The sequence below is a fragment of the Typopeltis vanoorti genome, chromosome 5 (genome assembly GCF_054136105.1).
Source record: "Typopeltis vanoorti isolate ZY-2024b chromosome 5, IOZ_Tvanoo_1.0, whole genome shotgun sequence".
Lineage (NCBI taxonomy): Eukaryota > Metazoa > Arthropoda > Arachnida > Uropygi > Thelyphonidae > Typopeltis > Typopeltis vanoorti.
This window is the reverse complement of record NC_143553.1, coordinates 144,031,000-144,049,599: the sequence shown is the minus strand read 5'-3', so window position 1 is coordinate 144,049,599 and position 18,600 is coordinate 144,031,000. Positions and strand designations below refer to the sequence as shown.

The 18,600-nt window shown below is 33.6% G+C and overlaps 1 protein-coding gene across 1 annotated transcript in view; it reads right to left on the bottom strand.

Annotated features, from left to right (window-relative positions):
* The window catches only part of LOC150106898 (uncharacterized), a 94,928-nt gene that overhangs the window by 30,089 nt on the left and 46,239 nt on the right, over positions 1 to 18,600 (bottom strand). The window contains exons 6-7 of the mRNA XM_090393501.1: positions 10,788 to 10,916; positions 2,509 to 2,721 (exon numbers count right to left, since the gene is read on the bottom strand). Of these exons, the coding sequence (XP_090249627.1) occupies positions 2,509 to 2,721; positions 10,788 to 10,916 (342 nt within the window). The remainder of the gene's footprint in view (positions 1 to 2,508; positions 2,722 to 10,787; positions 10,917 to 18,600) is intronic.

Genomic DNA, 18,600 nt, shown 5'->3' with positions numbered 1-18,600 from the left:
AATTATTATAAATATTATATTATAAATATAATTAATATTATAATGAATATAATGATATTATATTCATTATATTATAATCTATAATATTATAATGTATATAATGAATATTATAAATATTATAAAGATTATAAATATGGTAAATTAAATTAAATTAAATATGGAAATAGACAACAGAATCAGCAAAGCTGGCATGGTGGGAAGTCAATTGAATAAATTCATATGGAATAAGAGAGAAATTAGTCGGAACACTAAATTAGCTGTATACAAGACAGTGTTCAAACCAGTTTTAACTTATGGATATGAGAGCTGGGTCAGAAGTAAAACACTTGACCAAAGACTAGAGACCGCAGATATGAGAGTCCTGAGAAAGATTAGAGGCGTGAACAGATGGCATCAATGGCAATATCATATTAAAAATGAGGATATTAGGAAAGACCTTGACATTGTCTGCATCCAGGAATGTGTTAGCAGAGCTAATCTCAGGTGGTATGGTCATTTAAACAGAATGGGTGAAGAAAGATTAGCAAAACAAGTGTTCTCTGCCAGGTTTGCAGGAAAACGACCCAGAGGAAGACCAAGATATAGGTGGATTGATATGGTACAAAGTGCCTTAGACGATAGAAATATAAGATCTGATAATGTTGGAGTCTTGACAAGTAACAGACTGATTTGGAGGAAAATTGTAGATAGGAAGTTAGTAATGATATAATTTTTTCATGTAGTACTATCATATCCTGTACACCCCTTGTGGGTACATGGCAGGAATTTGATGATGATGATGATTATAAGCAGTTTCTGAATTTCCTTTATTAAACAGTTTCTTCTGTCTTCTTGCATTCTTCATGGAAGTGGTGTTCTTCTTTTGCTTGCTTACATTTTCTTGTTATCCGATTTTTTTAATTTCTTGTATTTTCTTTGTGTTCTACTTTTTCTTCTTGTATTGCTGTATTCACATTGATATTTTTCAATATACTTAGTACCTCCAGTTCATCTACCTCAATTTTCATATCAGTCTGTCGTGTCAGTAAGTGCAAAGTCACCACCTGGATGATATATGCCTGCAAAGTGATCACTTAGTAATTGAACTATTTCTTCTGCTTCTGTCATTTTTCTACCATCAGCACTGAGTAAAGTTATCTTTCCATAATCATTCTTTCTCTCACTTGCTATATAACAAAAAAACTTTTTTGGATTTACTTTGGCCTGCTTAGCTAATTTTCTCTGAAAATCTGATTTAGCCTTCCTTATCATACTTACTTTTCTTTCTTGCGCTTTATATTGCTCATGAGCATGCTGATCACCTTTTTATTGGTATTTCTTCCACAATGCTTCCTTGTTTTGCAGCTCCTACTCATCCACTTAATCCCTACACAGTTTATCCTCTTGTCCCTGGGTATGCAAGTCTGATATTGCCTCACCACTCAAACAATCACTGACTGCATCCCACACACTAATGACATTCATTTTATGTTGTTTCTTATGCCATGGCATTGCTCCATGTTGCCTCTTAGCAATAAGTGAATAAAACTGTTGGCATGTTGAAGTGAGTGTATCTAGTGTGAAAGAGTTTAAGAAAGTTTTGAAAAGGTATGACAACTGGTGATGATATTATCACAGACATTCTTCAATTCCCTAGAACTTTCTGATGATGATAACAAATTCCTACTCTGCAATTTTTTTTTGTCAGTACAACTAGTTAATATTTTTAAAGGAAGTTCTCATTTGCAAACATTCAGACAATCACCAATAGTTACAAGGACTGATATGTGGGATTAAGAGATCACTATTCTGCTAGTTTATTAAGGTTAACATTGCAGGAAAGCAATGTTATATGTAAAAGAAAATGGAAAATATTAAAAATAGATCCACAAAATATGTCATATTTTTTAAGTAAATATAATTTTTTAAATTTTTTTATAAATCATTCCAAAGTGAAATTCATTTTTATATCTCTTGTAAACAAAATATACAGCAAAACACTGATAGACATGAAGTGAAATTTCTGACAGGAAAATCTGAAAAAATTGTTTACTTGAGGTAGTCTCAAATATCACATTTGAATTAATAGTTAATACATTAATGGATCTACCATTAAGGAATTAGAAGATCTACCATTAAGGAATCCATATGATAATTGCATAATAAAGCAATTTATTATTTCTGATGCATTTATCCATTGAAAATTTGTAGGATGTTGATATATTATGATCCATTTCAGATGGCTGCATGGTTAAAAATCTACAATACCTGAGACACTAATTTTGATTAGCCTTATGCAGTATTCATGCCACAATAGATAATATTTTTTTAAATGCTCAGGGTCTTTAACAAGTGTTCAGAAGTGAAAATTCCTTAAAAATACTGCTCATACTAACACCTGACATTATTTTTCTCATTAACATATCACATTGCACCTTGTGTCATATGCAAAGATAAAATATTAGTAATAAAATAAACATAGCTTAATATATTCATTTTAGTCACTATTTTATTAATGTTCATCCTTACCTTCTGCATCCGTTGTCCTTCTATGTTAACCTCAGCTACAACAGAAGAAAGCAAAATTAGCAGCAGCAGAGGAAGTATAAACTGAAGAATGTTATATATCGTGGCAGGGTGACTAAGCCAGTGAACAAGGTAAGTGGAACACCTAAGAATAACTAAAGCAACAAAGCTGGCAAACCAACGTTGAAGAGCTGAAGAAGAAAGACGTAATCGGCACTAGAAAGAAAAAAAAAAAAAGGATAGAGGGAGATATGATTATATATTAAAGTTCTTCATGATCTGAAATCTTAGTAGATAAAAAGTAAAGACATGGTAAATTAAATCTGAATAATTGAAACTCTACACTTATAATTGAAAATTCTTATTCAATTATAAGTGTAGTTTTACTGGATAATAAAACTTTATCATAACTTTAACATAAACTAGAAGCAAGCCAAAATTTCATACTTTAGCTGACATTCTCATACTACCCAAGTTATCATCACAAGATATTCTGGTATTGCACTGCAAAACTAATCTCTTCTCAGTAACAACATAACCAAGTAGATCAAGTTAAGCAGAAGTACAAGAAATATTAAAAGCTAACATCAGAATTTATCTTATTTTTTCTTTCTTTTTTTATTTTTGGGGTTTAGTGTACATAAGTTACTCAAATTATATGACTGACAACTTTTTATACAAAAACATTTGCAGCTGTTGTTTTTAGTATGGAAATGGCACTTTTTTTTTTTTTTATATATTAAATCACTATTACTAAATCAATGTATATCCTCAAGGGGCATATTAGATATTATGATAGACTAATACAATTAGAACTTGTGGCTGGTTTCTGCTAACAAGCTCTTAATATTTCAGTCTTCTAAAGTACTCCTTGTCATCTTGATCTTCACCTCCCCTGCATTGTTTTAGTTTCTAAAACTTGTTTTCCTAATCTTTCCCTCAAATCTATTTAACTGACCATACCATCTCAGATTAGCACTGTTGATATATTTGTGAATATTAATAATATCATTCCATTCAGATCACTTTGTTTTTAATATGTTCTGCTAATGATGCCATCTGTTCACTCTCCCAATTTTCCTCAAAATTCTCATATCTAGTGTCTTTCAGTCTTTGATCTTCTTCTAATTTATATTTCTGATTGATATTTTAAAACTTATCTGAATACTGACATATATACTTTTAGCTAACTGTCTTGACTGCTTTCTTTCTTTCTTTTTCAGATAAATTTGTTTAACTGGTTACCCAATGTGCTAGCCTAACTTATTTTATTATCTCTTTCTATATTTAATTTGCCATCTTCACTAAAAGCTATCTAAATAGTAAGTGTAACCTTTCTTATACGTTCAATGGTGAGATGGCAGTTTTCTGCCTATTTCAAGGTAAATTTTTTAAAATTTTTGTCAAAACAATCATTTAATTTGGCTAGACTTTGAAGCTATGCAATAGATTTAAGAGGGAAAAGTTATCAATCAGAATAAAAAACTGAATGTGATATTGCCTATTGAATCTTAAGTTTAATATACTTTATTTATTATCATCCATGCATATTATACATAACTATGAAAACAGCATATAATCCTGCCTTACATCTAACTAAACAAAGAAAACATCTTATATATTCTTATGTCTAACTGCTGAGTTGCAACTTATTATAAGCAGTACTGCTTTATAAGTTATCATTTACACCATACTGAAGCAACATCACTGCCTCCTCTTTCATTCCATCTACTTCTGTCCTTTGTTTCCCCACTTTGCCTTCCCCAAAGATTATAACCAGTTGTTCAAGCAAAATGTGAACAGATTCCTCCTTTCATCTATTCCTCTTGCCCACACATGGCAGTAATGTGCTACAGGTCTTGTGACCTTTTGTGTGTGGATCAGATATATATATATATATATATATATATATATATAAATTCCCATTATTCCTCATCTATTTTCTGTAATGTGAAATCTTTGTACATATCCTTTGGTTTGGCCTATGTGGTTTAAATCTGAGTTGTTCATCAATTTTTGTCTTCAATTTTTTTATGCATTTTTCAAATATGCTTGCAAAGGTCCTTACGTAAGCACTCAATAAGAAAATTTTTCCTTATACTTCTACATTTAATTTCTTTCTTTTTTTTTTTTTTTTTAATAATATGAACTAATAAAATAAAAGTAAAATCATCTGGGATTCAACTTTTGACCAAGTCGTGAGGACCATGCAGTACAGCCACCATGAAAATTTTATATTTCCATATTTCAGGTATTTAATAAGCTTTTTCTATCTCCAGTAGTGATATAAATAACAATACTTGAGGTGACTGCATTTCCCCTGAACATATTTTGCATCTGTTTTTTCATTATATCATTTAACAATTCTTCAAAGTAACTACTCAAAATATCCAGATAATTGTAATTTGGGTTTCATCTTTATGATTCCAAGATCAATCCAAAGACCTCCAGAAAGAAGATAATACAAATTACACTGAGACATAATTTACCAAGAATGGCAAAAGCCACTAGAGTTATTAGTCTCCCTCCTGAGTTCCTTAAATACCTTGGCCAGAACGGAAAGGCATGGCTGTCACTCCTGTTCTCCACCATCATCTCTCTACTGGAGAACCACCAGCCCTCTGGTGAGAATCTAAGATAATTGCAATTCCCAAGCCAGGGAATAACCCCAGCTCCATTGGAAACCTTCACCCCAATTGACCTTCTATGCTCAACCTACAAACTCCTGGAAAGAATCATACTGAAAAGGATCTCCCTGCTCATTGAAACTGCTCTCCTTATAGAGCAAGTTGGCTTTAGGCTGGCAGAAACTGCTGTGATCAAGTCTTGGCTTTAACAACTCAAATTAAGGCTGGCTTTCAAAAGAAATTAAAATCTGGAGCTGTCTTCATTGACTTCACATCAGTCTATGATAGAGTCTGGATCAAAGGCTTGCTCTAAAAGCTTCATTTCATCATAAAATGCAAAACAATCTTACACTTCCTAGAATCCATGCTCACAAACAGAAAAATTCGGGTCCATATTGGAGGAAGGAAAAGCAGACCTAGATTCCTTCAGAATGGCTTGTCCCAGGGCTCTTTTTTGGCTCCAACTCTTTTTAACATCTATATCTCAGACCCTCCCTCAACAAGATCAAGCAAATATATGTATGCATATGACATAGTGATACTTCACCAATTTCCTTCTTTCAGCTCTCTGAAGGAATATAACCATGTGCAAGTGGGACCCTGAAATCCACCTCTGCCATAGCTATCAGTGATTTCCAACATAGCTCACCAGATATATACGAAGGCAGGCAGGCTTCACTAAAAGAACTGGAGAAAATCGCAGATAATTCTCTACTGCCTCTATACTCGACCTTTACAAATCCTCTCCCACCCATCTAGAACCCATCCGAAGTCAAGGCACCCATTTTGGAATATAACCAGAGCTTTTTATGGTCCAGCACCTTCATCTCACATGTGGAACCAACAATGGACTATGAACTTGCCAATAAATGGCTTTCTTGTGAAAGATCCCTACAGCCACCAGCTAGGCTAGAAAACTATGGACAATTATCAACAGAATTAGGGTGAATTAGGGTAAATGTGACTATCTCCTACATAAATGGAATATGGCAAATAGCTTTTTTTTTACTGCATTCATATAAACTTCATTCATATAAACATTTGCATTCATTCATACAAACTATCAAACATATCATCAGTGACTGTCCCCTTTGCCATTTTTACAGCAACCTGCGGGAGATATGTGCTCTAAAAGCTTTATTTCATCATAAAATGCAAAACAATCCTACACTTCCCAGAATCCATGCTCACAACAGAAAAATTTAGGTCCATATTGGAGGAAGGAAAAGCAGACCTAGATTCCTTCAGAACTGTTACTGCAAACTATCAAACATATCATCAGTGATTGTCCCCTTTGCCATTTCTCCGGCAACCTGCAGGAGATAGGTGAAGTGTCAAAGGAAGCTCTAGAGTGGCTTTCAACATTGGACATTGAACTATAGTTGAACTCCGCCATACGAATATATACATACCTTTATGATCTTTCAACCCTTTTTTTATTTCCCCTCCCCTCCATTTGTAAGCTTTCTTATTACCCTCCAAAACATGTTTTTCCCCTTCATTACATTTATCTTCTATAATTCTTTCCAAAATCTTATAACTATCGTTAGCTAGTTTTATGCACAACTTAGTTCTTCTACACTTTTCTCTATGGGCACATGCTAATTTACTGTTGAAGAACTTCTGATTTTTTTGTTCTTTTTTCATGAACCTGAATTGCGTATGTGTCCACCATGGAGGTCTTAGATTTGTATTTTTGCTGACACTTCACTTATATGAATCCAGGATAAGTCTATCAATTTTTTAAAAAAAAAATTTTTTTTTCATTCATTAAGGTTTGGTTTCTTGTTCTCAAACTCCCTTACTTTTTACCTAACAATAATTTTATATATCTGAGTCTATATTTCATATCTGAGAGTTGTCCCTGATTCTTTTCCAAATTATATTAACACAATTTTCCTCAAAGGGATACTTGTTGTTATCCCACTTGGTGGGATAACAATATCCCATTGATATATTTGTGACTATGGTCACATGAAAAGTTCTTTCAGAAGTAAATAATAAGAGCAATTTTTCAAGTTATCAGAAAAGAGCAGCTGATGTAAAGAAAAAGGAAAAACTGGACTTTTTTTTTTTTTTTTTTAAAGACCTATAATAGCACAGAGTGGGAAACGAATCCTAGAGATGTGTCTGGGGAAAGTTCAACAAAAATCTAGCTGTTACTGTTATCAGTTTTTTTTTTGTTAAACTGGTATGGACTAGTTATTATTAACATGTACATGCTACAACATAAAAATATGCATACATTCACATAGAGGTGAATATATACAAAACAAGAAAGTTATCAATTCATTGTACATTTTATACTGAACATTTTCAATGGTTTCCAACAAGAATCAGCCTTTACTCTACTTACTTGCTTCATACTAGGACCACAGCCACAAATAAGTTCTACCATTCAGTTTTCCATTTTGAAATGTGGCCGCTCACTACTTGAAACAGACTCCCATTCAAGATGTTTAACTATATGTACTGATAGATATTATATCTGCTCCCATCTTTCTCTCATTCCACCTGAATAGATAATTATTTAGAGCACATGTAATTTGGGTCTTCTTAGTTTTACACCAATTATGTCACCATGGTATTTCTACAATTCCCCTAATAGTTGTCCTCTTCCTCCACCTTTTCCCTCTTACAATGTACTTATGTTTAATGTACTTACAACGATAGTGTCTATCTTCAATTTTGATGAGCTTGCTCCAGTAGTGATCATTCATTATTTGCTCTGATTCCCTGAAAAATAGCAAGGGCATTGTATAACCAATATGCCCAACCAAGATGATATATACAGAACCAACTAAATTCAAAATTATTTCATTCTTGTTCATCTGACATCTAAATGGATATCTAGTAATGGGGCGCACCACAGGAAGCTCCATATTAGATGATGGATCAAAAGACCCAGTCAAAAGGTCCACACTCCTTATGTGAACATTTGACTGGGATTTTTAATGCTTGCAAAATAGGTAGAAGTTGAATTAAGAATTATCCAAATTTAAAATTCTGTTCAATCAATATAACAATGTTTTCTGATTCCCAAATTTAAAGAAGTCAACATGCATGCGCACAAACACACAATACATAATCTAGTACCGGCAAACTAAATCACAGCAGGAAAATGCTGAAACTAGAAACAGGTAAAACGAATATATTCACTTAACATATGATGTGGTACATGCCCTCAAGGAGTGTACAAGTACTATGTGACAGTATTATACCATTAAGTTTATTTCCACTGTTATAGTTTTATATCAACAATATTCCTCAAATTAATCTGCTGTTGGGTCACCAATATTGTCAGATGTTCTATTTTGGCCATCTAAGCCACTGTTAACAGCATGCATTTAAATACATCGATGATTATATTTTAATCGAGTAAAATTATGTTGTGTAAAGAACACCTTATACAGAGCAATATATAACCTACTTGAATTGTGATCAATAATTAAAACTGGAAGAATACCCAGGGTTAAATCAAGCATAAGATAAAGTTGCATTATCTTTATTGTTGTATAGAATTTATATGAATCACATTAATGAAAGTAACATTAAACTTGTTATCAAAATTGGAGGTACGATATCTTTTTCATTACTCTTAATGTTATCCCCTTAAAGAAACCTTCTAGAAGTCTTCAATTCTTTAGCTAAATTAAATAATTGCTGTGATAAGGAAACCAAGAAAGTGGTGGAAAATATAAAGCAGAGCTACAGTCTCAGTGGTGATCCTCAAGAACAAGCAAAACATTGCAGCTTTTTACATAATAATAAATAACAAAAGCGAGCAGCCTTGTGGTAATTTTCATGAAAAGAGTTTATTTAAGTCTGCAGAAGAAAGATATGTTCAATTCTAGTCACCAACTAGAGGATTCCCCCCCCCCCACAAGCTTTTATCAACTGATTCAGAGTTAATCTCTGGAGCAAAAAATTAAGCTTTAATGTGGTTGTTTCTTGAAGAACTCAGGTTTAACTCTCAATTCACCAAACTTCACTGTAGAACACATGGTGACTATATACAAATAAATATTATATAGGATTGAGACTAGTAATTGGGATATAGAATATAGGTTTGGGACCTAACAATATCCTGCCAATTCTCAAAGTTATGACGAATGAAAGAATGCAGCTCCTTTGGGAAATGAAAAGGACATCAGAAGGTTTTTTCTTCTTTTCTAAATAACAGAATGGTATGGTTGGCAGTCAGTTAAATAAAATTATATATGGAACATGAGCAAAATCAGCACAAACACTAAGTTAGAAGAATACAGTATTCAAATCAGTTTTAACATATGAAGTTGAAAGTTGAGTTAGAAACAAAACAAATGATTCAAATATTGGAAATCACAAATATGAATCCTTAGGAAGATAAGGAGAATGAAAAGGTGGTTAGAACCATATTTAAAATGAAGAGATTATTAATACATTTGAATTAATTGTAAAAAATTTTCACTATAACAAAGATTATAGTGAAAGTAAGGGACTACAGGATTAGTTTGTTATGGTGGAAGTTATTCCCATATGTGTAAAGGTTGTTACACTTATGGAACTTTGGCCAGACGTTTTCAGCCATTTGTTATAGTAAATGATTTTGTTATAGTGGTGTTTGCTACAGTGAGGGAATTGTATTCACGAATGTGCAAGCAAAACTAACCTAAACCAGTGTAGTTACTTAAACATAACAGCAGATGAAAAATTAGTAAAACATTTGAAGCAAAAAGTGACAGGAATTGTATTGTGCTATCATGATATCCTGCACACATACTAGAAAATTGCCGAAACATAAGGAAATTTAGCTAGTGAAATACATCAACATCCTCACCCCTTTTTTTTTAATATACAGTCAACTCTCATTGCAGCAAAAACCAATATAAAAAATTCACTTACAATAATGAACCACAGAAAATTCCTGACCAAAGTCTCATAGGCACCATATACTCAACATATACTGTAACAAGCTATTCCTGTGGTTACCACACAGAGAGAGAGAGGGAGGGAGAATTCATCAAATGATTAATCTATTGAATTAAAATAAAGATAAAACATATGTTTTAATTGTACCACAATGCATTGGGCTGTCACTATAACAAACTTATAGGGCCCACAGAAATAGTTTGTTATAGGAGACTATTTGAAATAGCAAATGTTCTTTAGAATGCCTAAAGTCCTCAGATGAGACCTGGTAGTTTGTTAAAAAAGATGAATTTGTCATAATGGAGACTACTATAGTATGAGTTGAACACAATCTATGAGTGGAGTTAATGACAGTGAGAGTGATAACAAACAGGAAGCTAGAATAACTATAAATTTCGGTGACAGATTGCATATAGCATAAAAGTACTTAGGACTAAGAAGAAGAAGAAAGCATCTCCAAAAAATGACATGGGAGTTAATAATAATCAAGAATAAGGTTAATGCTGAAGGTTTATTCAGATTAGAAAAATTAAATACGATTTAATATATAAATATTATTTAAAGAAAAAAAAAAACTTTTGTACAAAATTTTTGTTCTCTTCCAAGTCAGCAAAGGATGGCAAGATAATGACGAGTTGCTGTTCACAGAGCATACATCACCTAAGCATTAAATTAAGAATTGAGGGGAATTATGCAATTTTAATTTAGTATCAATTTTACAAATTTTGTTATTATCTCACTTACACAAATTTTCCAATAGTGGTGCAACATTTCAGCTATCGACATAGTATGAGGTGTAACAGAAGCATCATCAATAGTTTCTGCTCCAGTTGCTCCATGTTTCATTTCTCTCACTGGGATAAATGGTTTCTCCTAAATGATAACTATGTTCATAAATTAATTTGATACATTTGCAAACTTTTCTAATTGTTTTTTAATAAAAAATCATTTGGATATACTGTTTTACAGTACTGTCTTTGTATTTCTCAGGGTTGTCTAGCTATTATATGAATACAATACAGATAAATAACAGAATATTTAAAAATAATAATACATGATATAAATGGGTCAATAAATATTTTTTACTTATATTCAATAACTTATAATAACTTCAGTCATTAACCATACTTCTTTTTCTTTTGCATTTAATGTTACACATTTCAAATCTTATGCTTTCCTGCACTCTTTCTTCTAATTGTTAATCTTCTACAAATTTATTTTTGTTTTTAATGAACCCCATCTGCAAGAGATTAGTCAACTAATAATACACTAACCATGGATAGGTAAGAAAGAACTTGTTCACATTTAACTTGAAGAGCTGTGGATTCTTTTTTTGGAAACTACATAAGATGGCAGACTGTTCCAGACATGAGCAGTGAACGAATTTGTTCTGCGAGTATAGTGATGCACTGTGAAGGAGTGTTGATAAGCTATTGTATATGTTTTTGAATGGATATGACAGAAAATGGAGGTATTACTATGCCAATTCTGATAAACAGTGACTGTAGAAGTATTTGCAAAAGATGCAAGTAGCAAAAACCTATGTGAAAGTGAAGTGTATTAATAAGAGAAGGGGTCATTAATCAATCTGACTACCCTTTTCTGTAGTCCTTTTCTGTACATGCAAATCTCAGTATCCTTGCAGAGCTCTTAGGAACATCACCCCATATGTGTGAGCAATATTCAATGGTTGGATGGATTTGTATAAAGTTAAAAGCTGACTGAAGTACAAACTTTTAGAACTATCAGAGGAATGCCATCAGGACCAGGACACTTATCCAATTTAAGCAAAATTTTTCTAATTTGTTTCTGGTGAAAGGTTAAACTGAGCATTTAGTGTCTGGAATGGCTGGGGAATCTTTATCAACTTCAGTGATACATGAATTAGAGGAGAGGGTAGGAAGCCAGGAGGTTGCCTTTTTCTGTGGGTGATGATGCATTAGAACCCTCAGGACATAATAGTGGTGAGAGCAATGTTGGGCAGAAGTTATGACCAATAGCTTCCTGCATATTGGCATCCAGCTTTGGCTAGAGACCACAATGTATGGCTGTCATTTAAACAGGATGAAAGATTCTTGCTTTTAGCTCTTTCAAAGTCAGTTTTTGATGTATTAAAAGCCCCCCCCCCCCCCCAAGCTATTCTGGGGTTTTGTATCAGCAGTATAGGTAGATGGAGTTTTGGATGCAAGCCAGTTATGGTATGCTTGACTCTTCTCTTCTCTTGTACAGCTTTGAGAGAACCAAGGCCAAGATAGGGTATGAGAACTTAGATGAAATAGAGAATACAGGTTTTCATCGCAATAACATTAATCCAATCAAGGAAATATGCCATATCAATTGAGTAGATCATCCCACTTGGTTTTCTTCTAATGCCATAGAATAAGTAGATGGGAGCAGTTGTGTTTGTATTGTTTCATGGAGGAAGAGATCAGTATTAGATTGTGGCCTAGAAGACAGACAACATTCACAGCGTACTTGGATGAGTACTTAGGAAGAGGTCTAAAGTATTTGGAGAATGGCTGGGGTTGTCTGGTATTCTGTTGGGAATATGTACTATTTGAATAAGATCACTGGTGATAGCAAATATCTTGGCCTCTCTACCTGCTTGATACGTGTGGTGGAACAAGAAAGTCAGCTGATATAGTAAATATTGAAGCTTTCAAGTAAGATGACTTTAATATTAGGAAAGTTGGATGGAAGAATATTGACATTTAAGGAAAGGAGACCGAAAAGTTCAGAATCATAGTAGCATTAATAGAGACAGCAAATCAATTAAAGGGAGGTCAAAATAAGTACAGAAGGTTTATTCCATCTCCCCATGTATTCATGGGCCTGAAGCAGTAACAACTGATAATTTTTCTGGAGTCAAATTTGCATTGTTCAGCAAGCTTGCATATATAATTTAGCATCATGTCTGTTTCCAAATGAAAATTCAGTACAATGGCATTATATTTTTTATTTTCTGCCTCAACAGTGTCTTGAATGGACAAGGCGAGTTGTGAAGCTTGACAGCAGGCATGTTAACATTGGGATATGGATTGTGAATTACTTTGTGAGTTTTCTTTCTTCTAAGCACTGATTTTATGTCATAAAGTATCAAGCATGATAAGGAGATGTTCTGGCTGTTCATGTGCTTTCCAAGGTTTAGAAACTGTTTAATGGAGAGGAGAAACAAGGAACAAAAGAATGGCAGGTTGAGGTTGGTCAGAAATTTTATCACCGATTTGTTAATCCTTGTGCAATTAGCATGCATCGACTGGCAACAAAAATTGCACCGAAGGCTCTTTTTCTTTTCTAAAATTTCAGCTTGTAGCTTTAGGCATTTCTGAGGTTTCAGGTGGTATGTCAGAATTTGTGAGACTGGTAGCATTTTTGATGCTTGTTTTTGTTCCCAACATCTTTGGTTTGTGGTGTAGACATACTTATAAGTTATGCACTGATGCTTGCTTTGGCTGATATTTAAGCAGAGTATATTTTTTGTTGAAAAGCTCAGAATACTTACAGTTGGTCTAAAGTTCTTCAGTTCTTTTAGATCTATCGCTGTACTGTCACATTTGGAAGTTTGGGAAAAATCATTTTTAATAGTAGTAAAATTAGAGAGCACAAAATCCAAGCAACACAATTCAGAACACCACATGACCTGATCCTACATGCATATAATCTATTCTCAGAATATTATTTCACATCTGTGGAATATATATATATATATATATATGTGTATGTGTGTGTGTGTGACTGCTATGCTCAACTCACTTTAATGATGAAGGATATGATTTTTTGACAGACTGTTGTAGTGATTAAGTTCACTATAACTATGATGTACTTAATCCTATAAATTACTATATTAAGAGCATAATGTACATGTCCTTTCTATCTACATTAGCAATTCAACCTAAAATAGCTTTTTGAATTATGCACCTCCCTTTTACACTCTTGAAACATGCAGAACAAACATTTCTTCACAATTCCTATATAACTTCATCAGAAATGAAATGGCTCTGAAAAGCACAAAACTTGCAATAAAGTGGCACACATAAACAAAGTAAAAGAAGTTTAATACACAATTTGAATATCTGACATATCAAACATCTTTGGAGAGGGAAAAAGCAACAGTATCAAGTGGGAATAATTTATTCTCTCTTCCATTTATTGGCAGCTTATGGAGAAAGACTGCTTATGCAACATGATGAAACTCTGAAGAATCTTTAGCACTGCAAACAGTTCTATGCACAGAGTTTGTCTGCAGTCCTAAAACAAAAAAAAAAAACGTTGATGCATGCACATCAAGAACTGTGGAAGCTGTGGCCAACCACATGAAAAATTTTAAAAATTTCAAATCTTCCCTAAAGTTACAAAATTAAGAGTAATACCAGTGTCTGTTTCTGGATAAGTCACCTTTCATTTGCAAGAAACAATTCTTTAGAATAATGTTGAGATCAGACTGTGAAAATCCACAAGTTATCTGAAGTTAACGTATTTCTAAAACAAACTAGAAATTAACGTGTTTTGTGTATAATTTGTAAATAAAGTGTACAATCTTCTTTTTTTTTTTATATATATATATATAAAAATCATATAATTTATATAAATCACAATGGAAAAAATTTAAAAAAAATGAGCAAAAATTGTTTAATTCTACTAGTTTCATATACCCTATAGCATACTTCATCAGTACTTTAATTTGAAAAACTTAGAAACCTGCCATAGATGGAGGTGTCATTAAACTGATAGTGCATATCACACTGAGATTTCAAGCATGCAATTCATTGTTGATCAGCACTATGTAATGTCTATCATAAACCAACCGCAGTTGGTTTAAAATAAGGCCTTGATTTTTGTTATACTGTGTTGAAAAATATGTCATTTTGTGACATCTTTGAATTTACAAACATAGTTAAATTCAATATATGGTATTTCGGTAAGTTAGCCAAGTACCTGATGTTCTTCATTGGCAGTAAAAAAAGCTAAGCCAGATTTGTGAGCTTGCTTTTTCTTAACACCCTTAATATGTTATTATTTTTTTCTGACTCCCATGGAGTCACAAGACTCATTATGGGGTTCTTTCATGCAAATCTCTCCTGGATCTTCCATCTGTCTGATATAACAGATACTGTACATGCAGAAAATATTACATCCACCCGATCTTTTAAAATGGTGAATGAAGTTGTTCTGGTGATCTCAACATCATGGAAACCTGTCATTAGCATGACAACTTTTATGCCCTACTGCTTTAACACATTATGAACAATTTTAACTGTGATGATTTTTATGCAAGGTAAAGAAACTGAAACCTTTATAGTATAATGATTTCTTGTATATGTGCCATGACATTTGATGGCTTTTCTAAAATGTTATTGATAATTTTTAAATTGTAGCCATATTTTTAGGAGTACTTCCCTGAGGTAACATATTAGAAAATGCCTGGCATTTACAATTAATCCTAACAGGATACTTTTTTTATGAAGTTTAGGTGCAACATATATCTGTGGGATGATGGAGTATTTGGATGTAATTTGATTTTTAATTTCTTTAAGCCTATTAAAAGACAAAGGTCTTTGATGAAATAATTTGTTATGAGTGCTCAATGTGGGATCACTGTCTAAGGTTTCTGTAGGTTACTGCTGAGGACCTCCATCATCTTTGTACACGTTAGAATCAGGAACAATAGTTGCACTGTCTTTAATAGCTTTTAATACTAAAATGCTATTAAAGATCATTGATCCTTTACTTATTATTATCCAAGACCTCCAGAGAGTCAAGGACTCATCAAGAGAGGCTGTCATACCTTCCCTTAAATTCATTCACACTAAATGCACTCACTACCCCTAAAGGCAAACTATTGCACTCACTCACTGATGTGAGAGTAAAATGTAGCTCTTACCTCTTTCTTGACTGCGAAAAACTGCCATGACTGCTCCCATATAATGAAAAATTTCATCAAACGATATCCTATAACACCCCTTTCTCCTGCTAATCAGAACATACTTGCAATTTGGCCTCATAATCTATATCCCAGAGGCCAGATATAATCTTTTTAACTCTTCTTTGCACCTTTTCCACTGCTTCTTTATCCCCTTGGAACCCGAGAGACCAAATCTGCACACAATAATTCAGTGCAGTCTTGTCAAGGCCTTATAAAGAAGGAGAGAAGAGGCTAGGAATAAGAAAAGTCTCATTGACTATGTTATTGTTGATAGTGATGTTTTCTCCCTGGTGCAGGACACCAGAGTCTACAGAGGATTTGAAATTGGAAGTGATCACTATTTAGTCTTGAGCAGGATAAAATTGAATTTCATATTGAAAAGAATAACATGTAAGAAAGTTTTAAAGCGAATAAAAGTTGAGCAGCTCTCAGATGTGAACTGTAGACTAAAATACAGAAATATTATTGAAAAGAAAATGAAAGAGTTTGAGAACAGGAATCAAACCTTGGAGATTCAGTGGCAAACTCTGAAGGAAACATTGATTGATTCTGCCAGAGAGGCATGTGGTGAGGTTGTGTGCAAGGATAAAAAAATCAGAACTCCCTGGTGGACACAGGAAGTTAAAGAGGCAGTGAAGGAAAAGAAGAAAGCATATCAAAAGTTCCTGGCAAATAAGTCAGCTTTTACTCTTACAGAATACAGAGACAAATGTAAGAAAGCTAAACAGTGTGTAAAACTAGCTAAACAAAAGTCATGGGAGGACTTTGGCAAGAATATAGAAAATAAATATCAAGAAGGTGGCAAAATATTCTGGAGGTTGTTGAAGAAGCTTAGGAATGGAGGAAAGAGTGCTGTAAAAGGAATTAGAGATGATAAAGGTGAAATGAAAACAGGAGAAAAAGATATCCTTGAAGTATGGAGTAATTACTTTGAAAAACTGCTAAATGAAACAAGCAGTGATGACAGCACAGTGATAAAAAACACTGAACAGGCATGCAGTCAGGAATACATATCCATTCTTGAAGTAGAAAAAGCCATCAAAGGCTTGAAATGTGGAAAGGCAGCAGGAGTAGATGATATTCGACCAGAAATGCTGAAATATGGTGGTATAAGAGTCTTACAGTGGCTGCACTGCATAGTTCAGAAAGCCTGGACAGAGGGACGAATTCCCGATGATTGGAGTAGAGCTCTCATAGTACCCATATATAAAAAGGGAAATAAAACTGAATGTGAGAATTACAGAGGTATTTCCCTACTGAGTGTTCCTGGGAAGATCTATGCAAGTATACTTGAGAAACGGTTGAGAAGAATTGTGGAAGAAAAGCTTGGTGAAGAACAAGCTGGATTCAGGCCAAATAGAGGCTGTCAGGATCAGATCTTCACTTTACGACAAATAGTTGAGAAAGCATGGGAATATAACAAAGATCTGTATTTAAGTTTTGTCGATTTGGAAAAGGCGTATGACAAGGTGCCAAGAGAGAAGCTATTCAATATGCTGCAGTTATATGGTGTCAATGGGACATTATATCAAGCAATACTTAGTCTTTATTTGAGTTGTGAGTCAGCAGTTAGAATTGAAGGAAGTACAGGAAGATGGTTTAATGTTAAATCTGGTGTGAGACAAGGATGTACATTATCCCCTCTGTTATTCATTATCTATATGGATCACATTATGAAGGAATGTGGTATTAAACCTGATATCAAAATTGGAGATGTTAATGTCAGCTCTTTGCTTTATGCGGATGATGTTATACTTCTAAATAAATCCGCTACAAGTCTGCAAGATTCTCTGACTAAATTGAATAGCTGTTGTAATAGATATGGTATGAAGGTCAGCAATAAAAAGACAAAGACAATGAAAATAGGCAGAATCATTGAAAATGTCAACTGTGTTGTGAATGGAGAACCTGTGGAACAAGTAAAACATTTCAGCTACTTAGGCACAATTTTTACTGAAGACGGTAAGCTAAATATAGAAATAGACAACAGAATCAGTAAAGCTGGTATCGTGGGAAGTCAATTGAATAAATTCATATGGAATAAGAAAGAAATTAGTCGGAACACTAAATTAGCTGTATACAAGACTGTGTTCAAACCAGTTTTAACTTATGGATCTGAGAGCTGGGTCAGAAGTAAAACACTTGACCAAAGACTAGAGACCGCAGATATGAGAGTCCTGAGAAAGATTAGAGGCGTGAACAGATGGCATCAATGGCAATATCATATTAAAAATGAGGATATTAGGAAAGAACTTGACATTGTCAGCATCCAGGAATGCGTTAGCAGAGCTAATCTCAGATGGTATGGTCACTTAAATAGAATGGGAGAGGAAAGATTAGCAAAACAAGTGTTCTCTGCCAGGTTGGCAGGAAAACGACCCAGAGGAAGACCAAGATATAGGTGGATTGATACGGTACAAAGTGCCTTAGACGATAGAAATATAAGATCTCATAATGTTGGAGTCTTGACAAGTAACAGACTGATTTGGAGGAAAATTGTAGATAGGAAGTTAGTAATGATGTAATTTTTTCATGTAGTACTGTCATATCCTGTACACCCCTTGAGGGTACATGGCAGGAATTTGATGATGATGATGATGATGATCCTTACATGTCAAAAAAAAAAACAGGTTT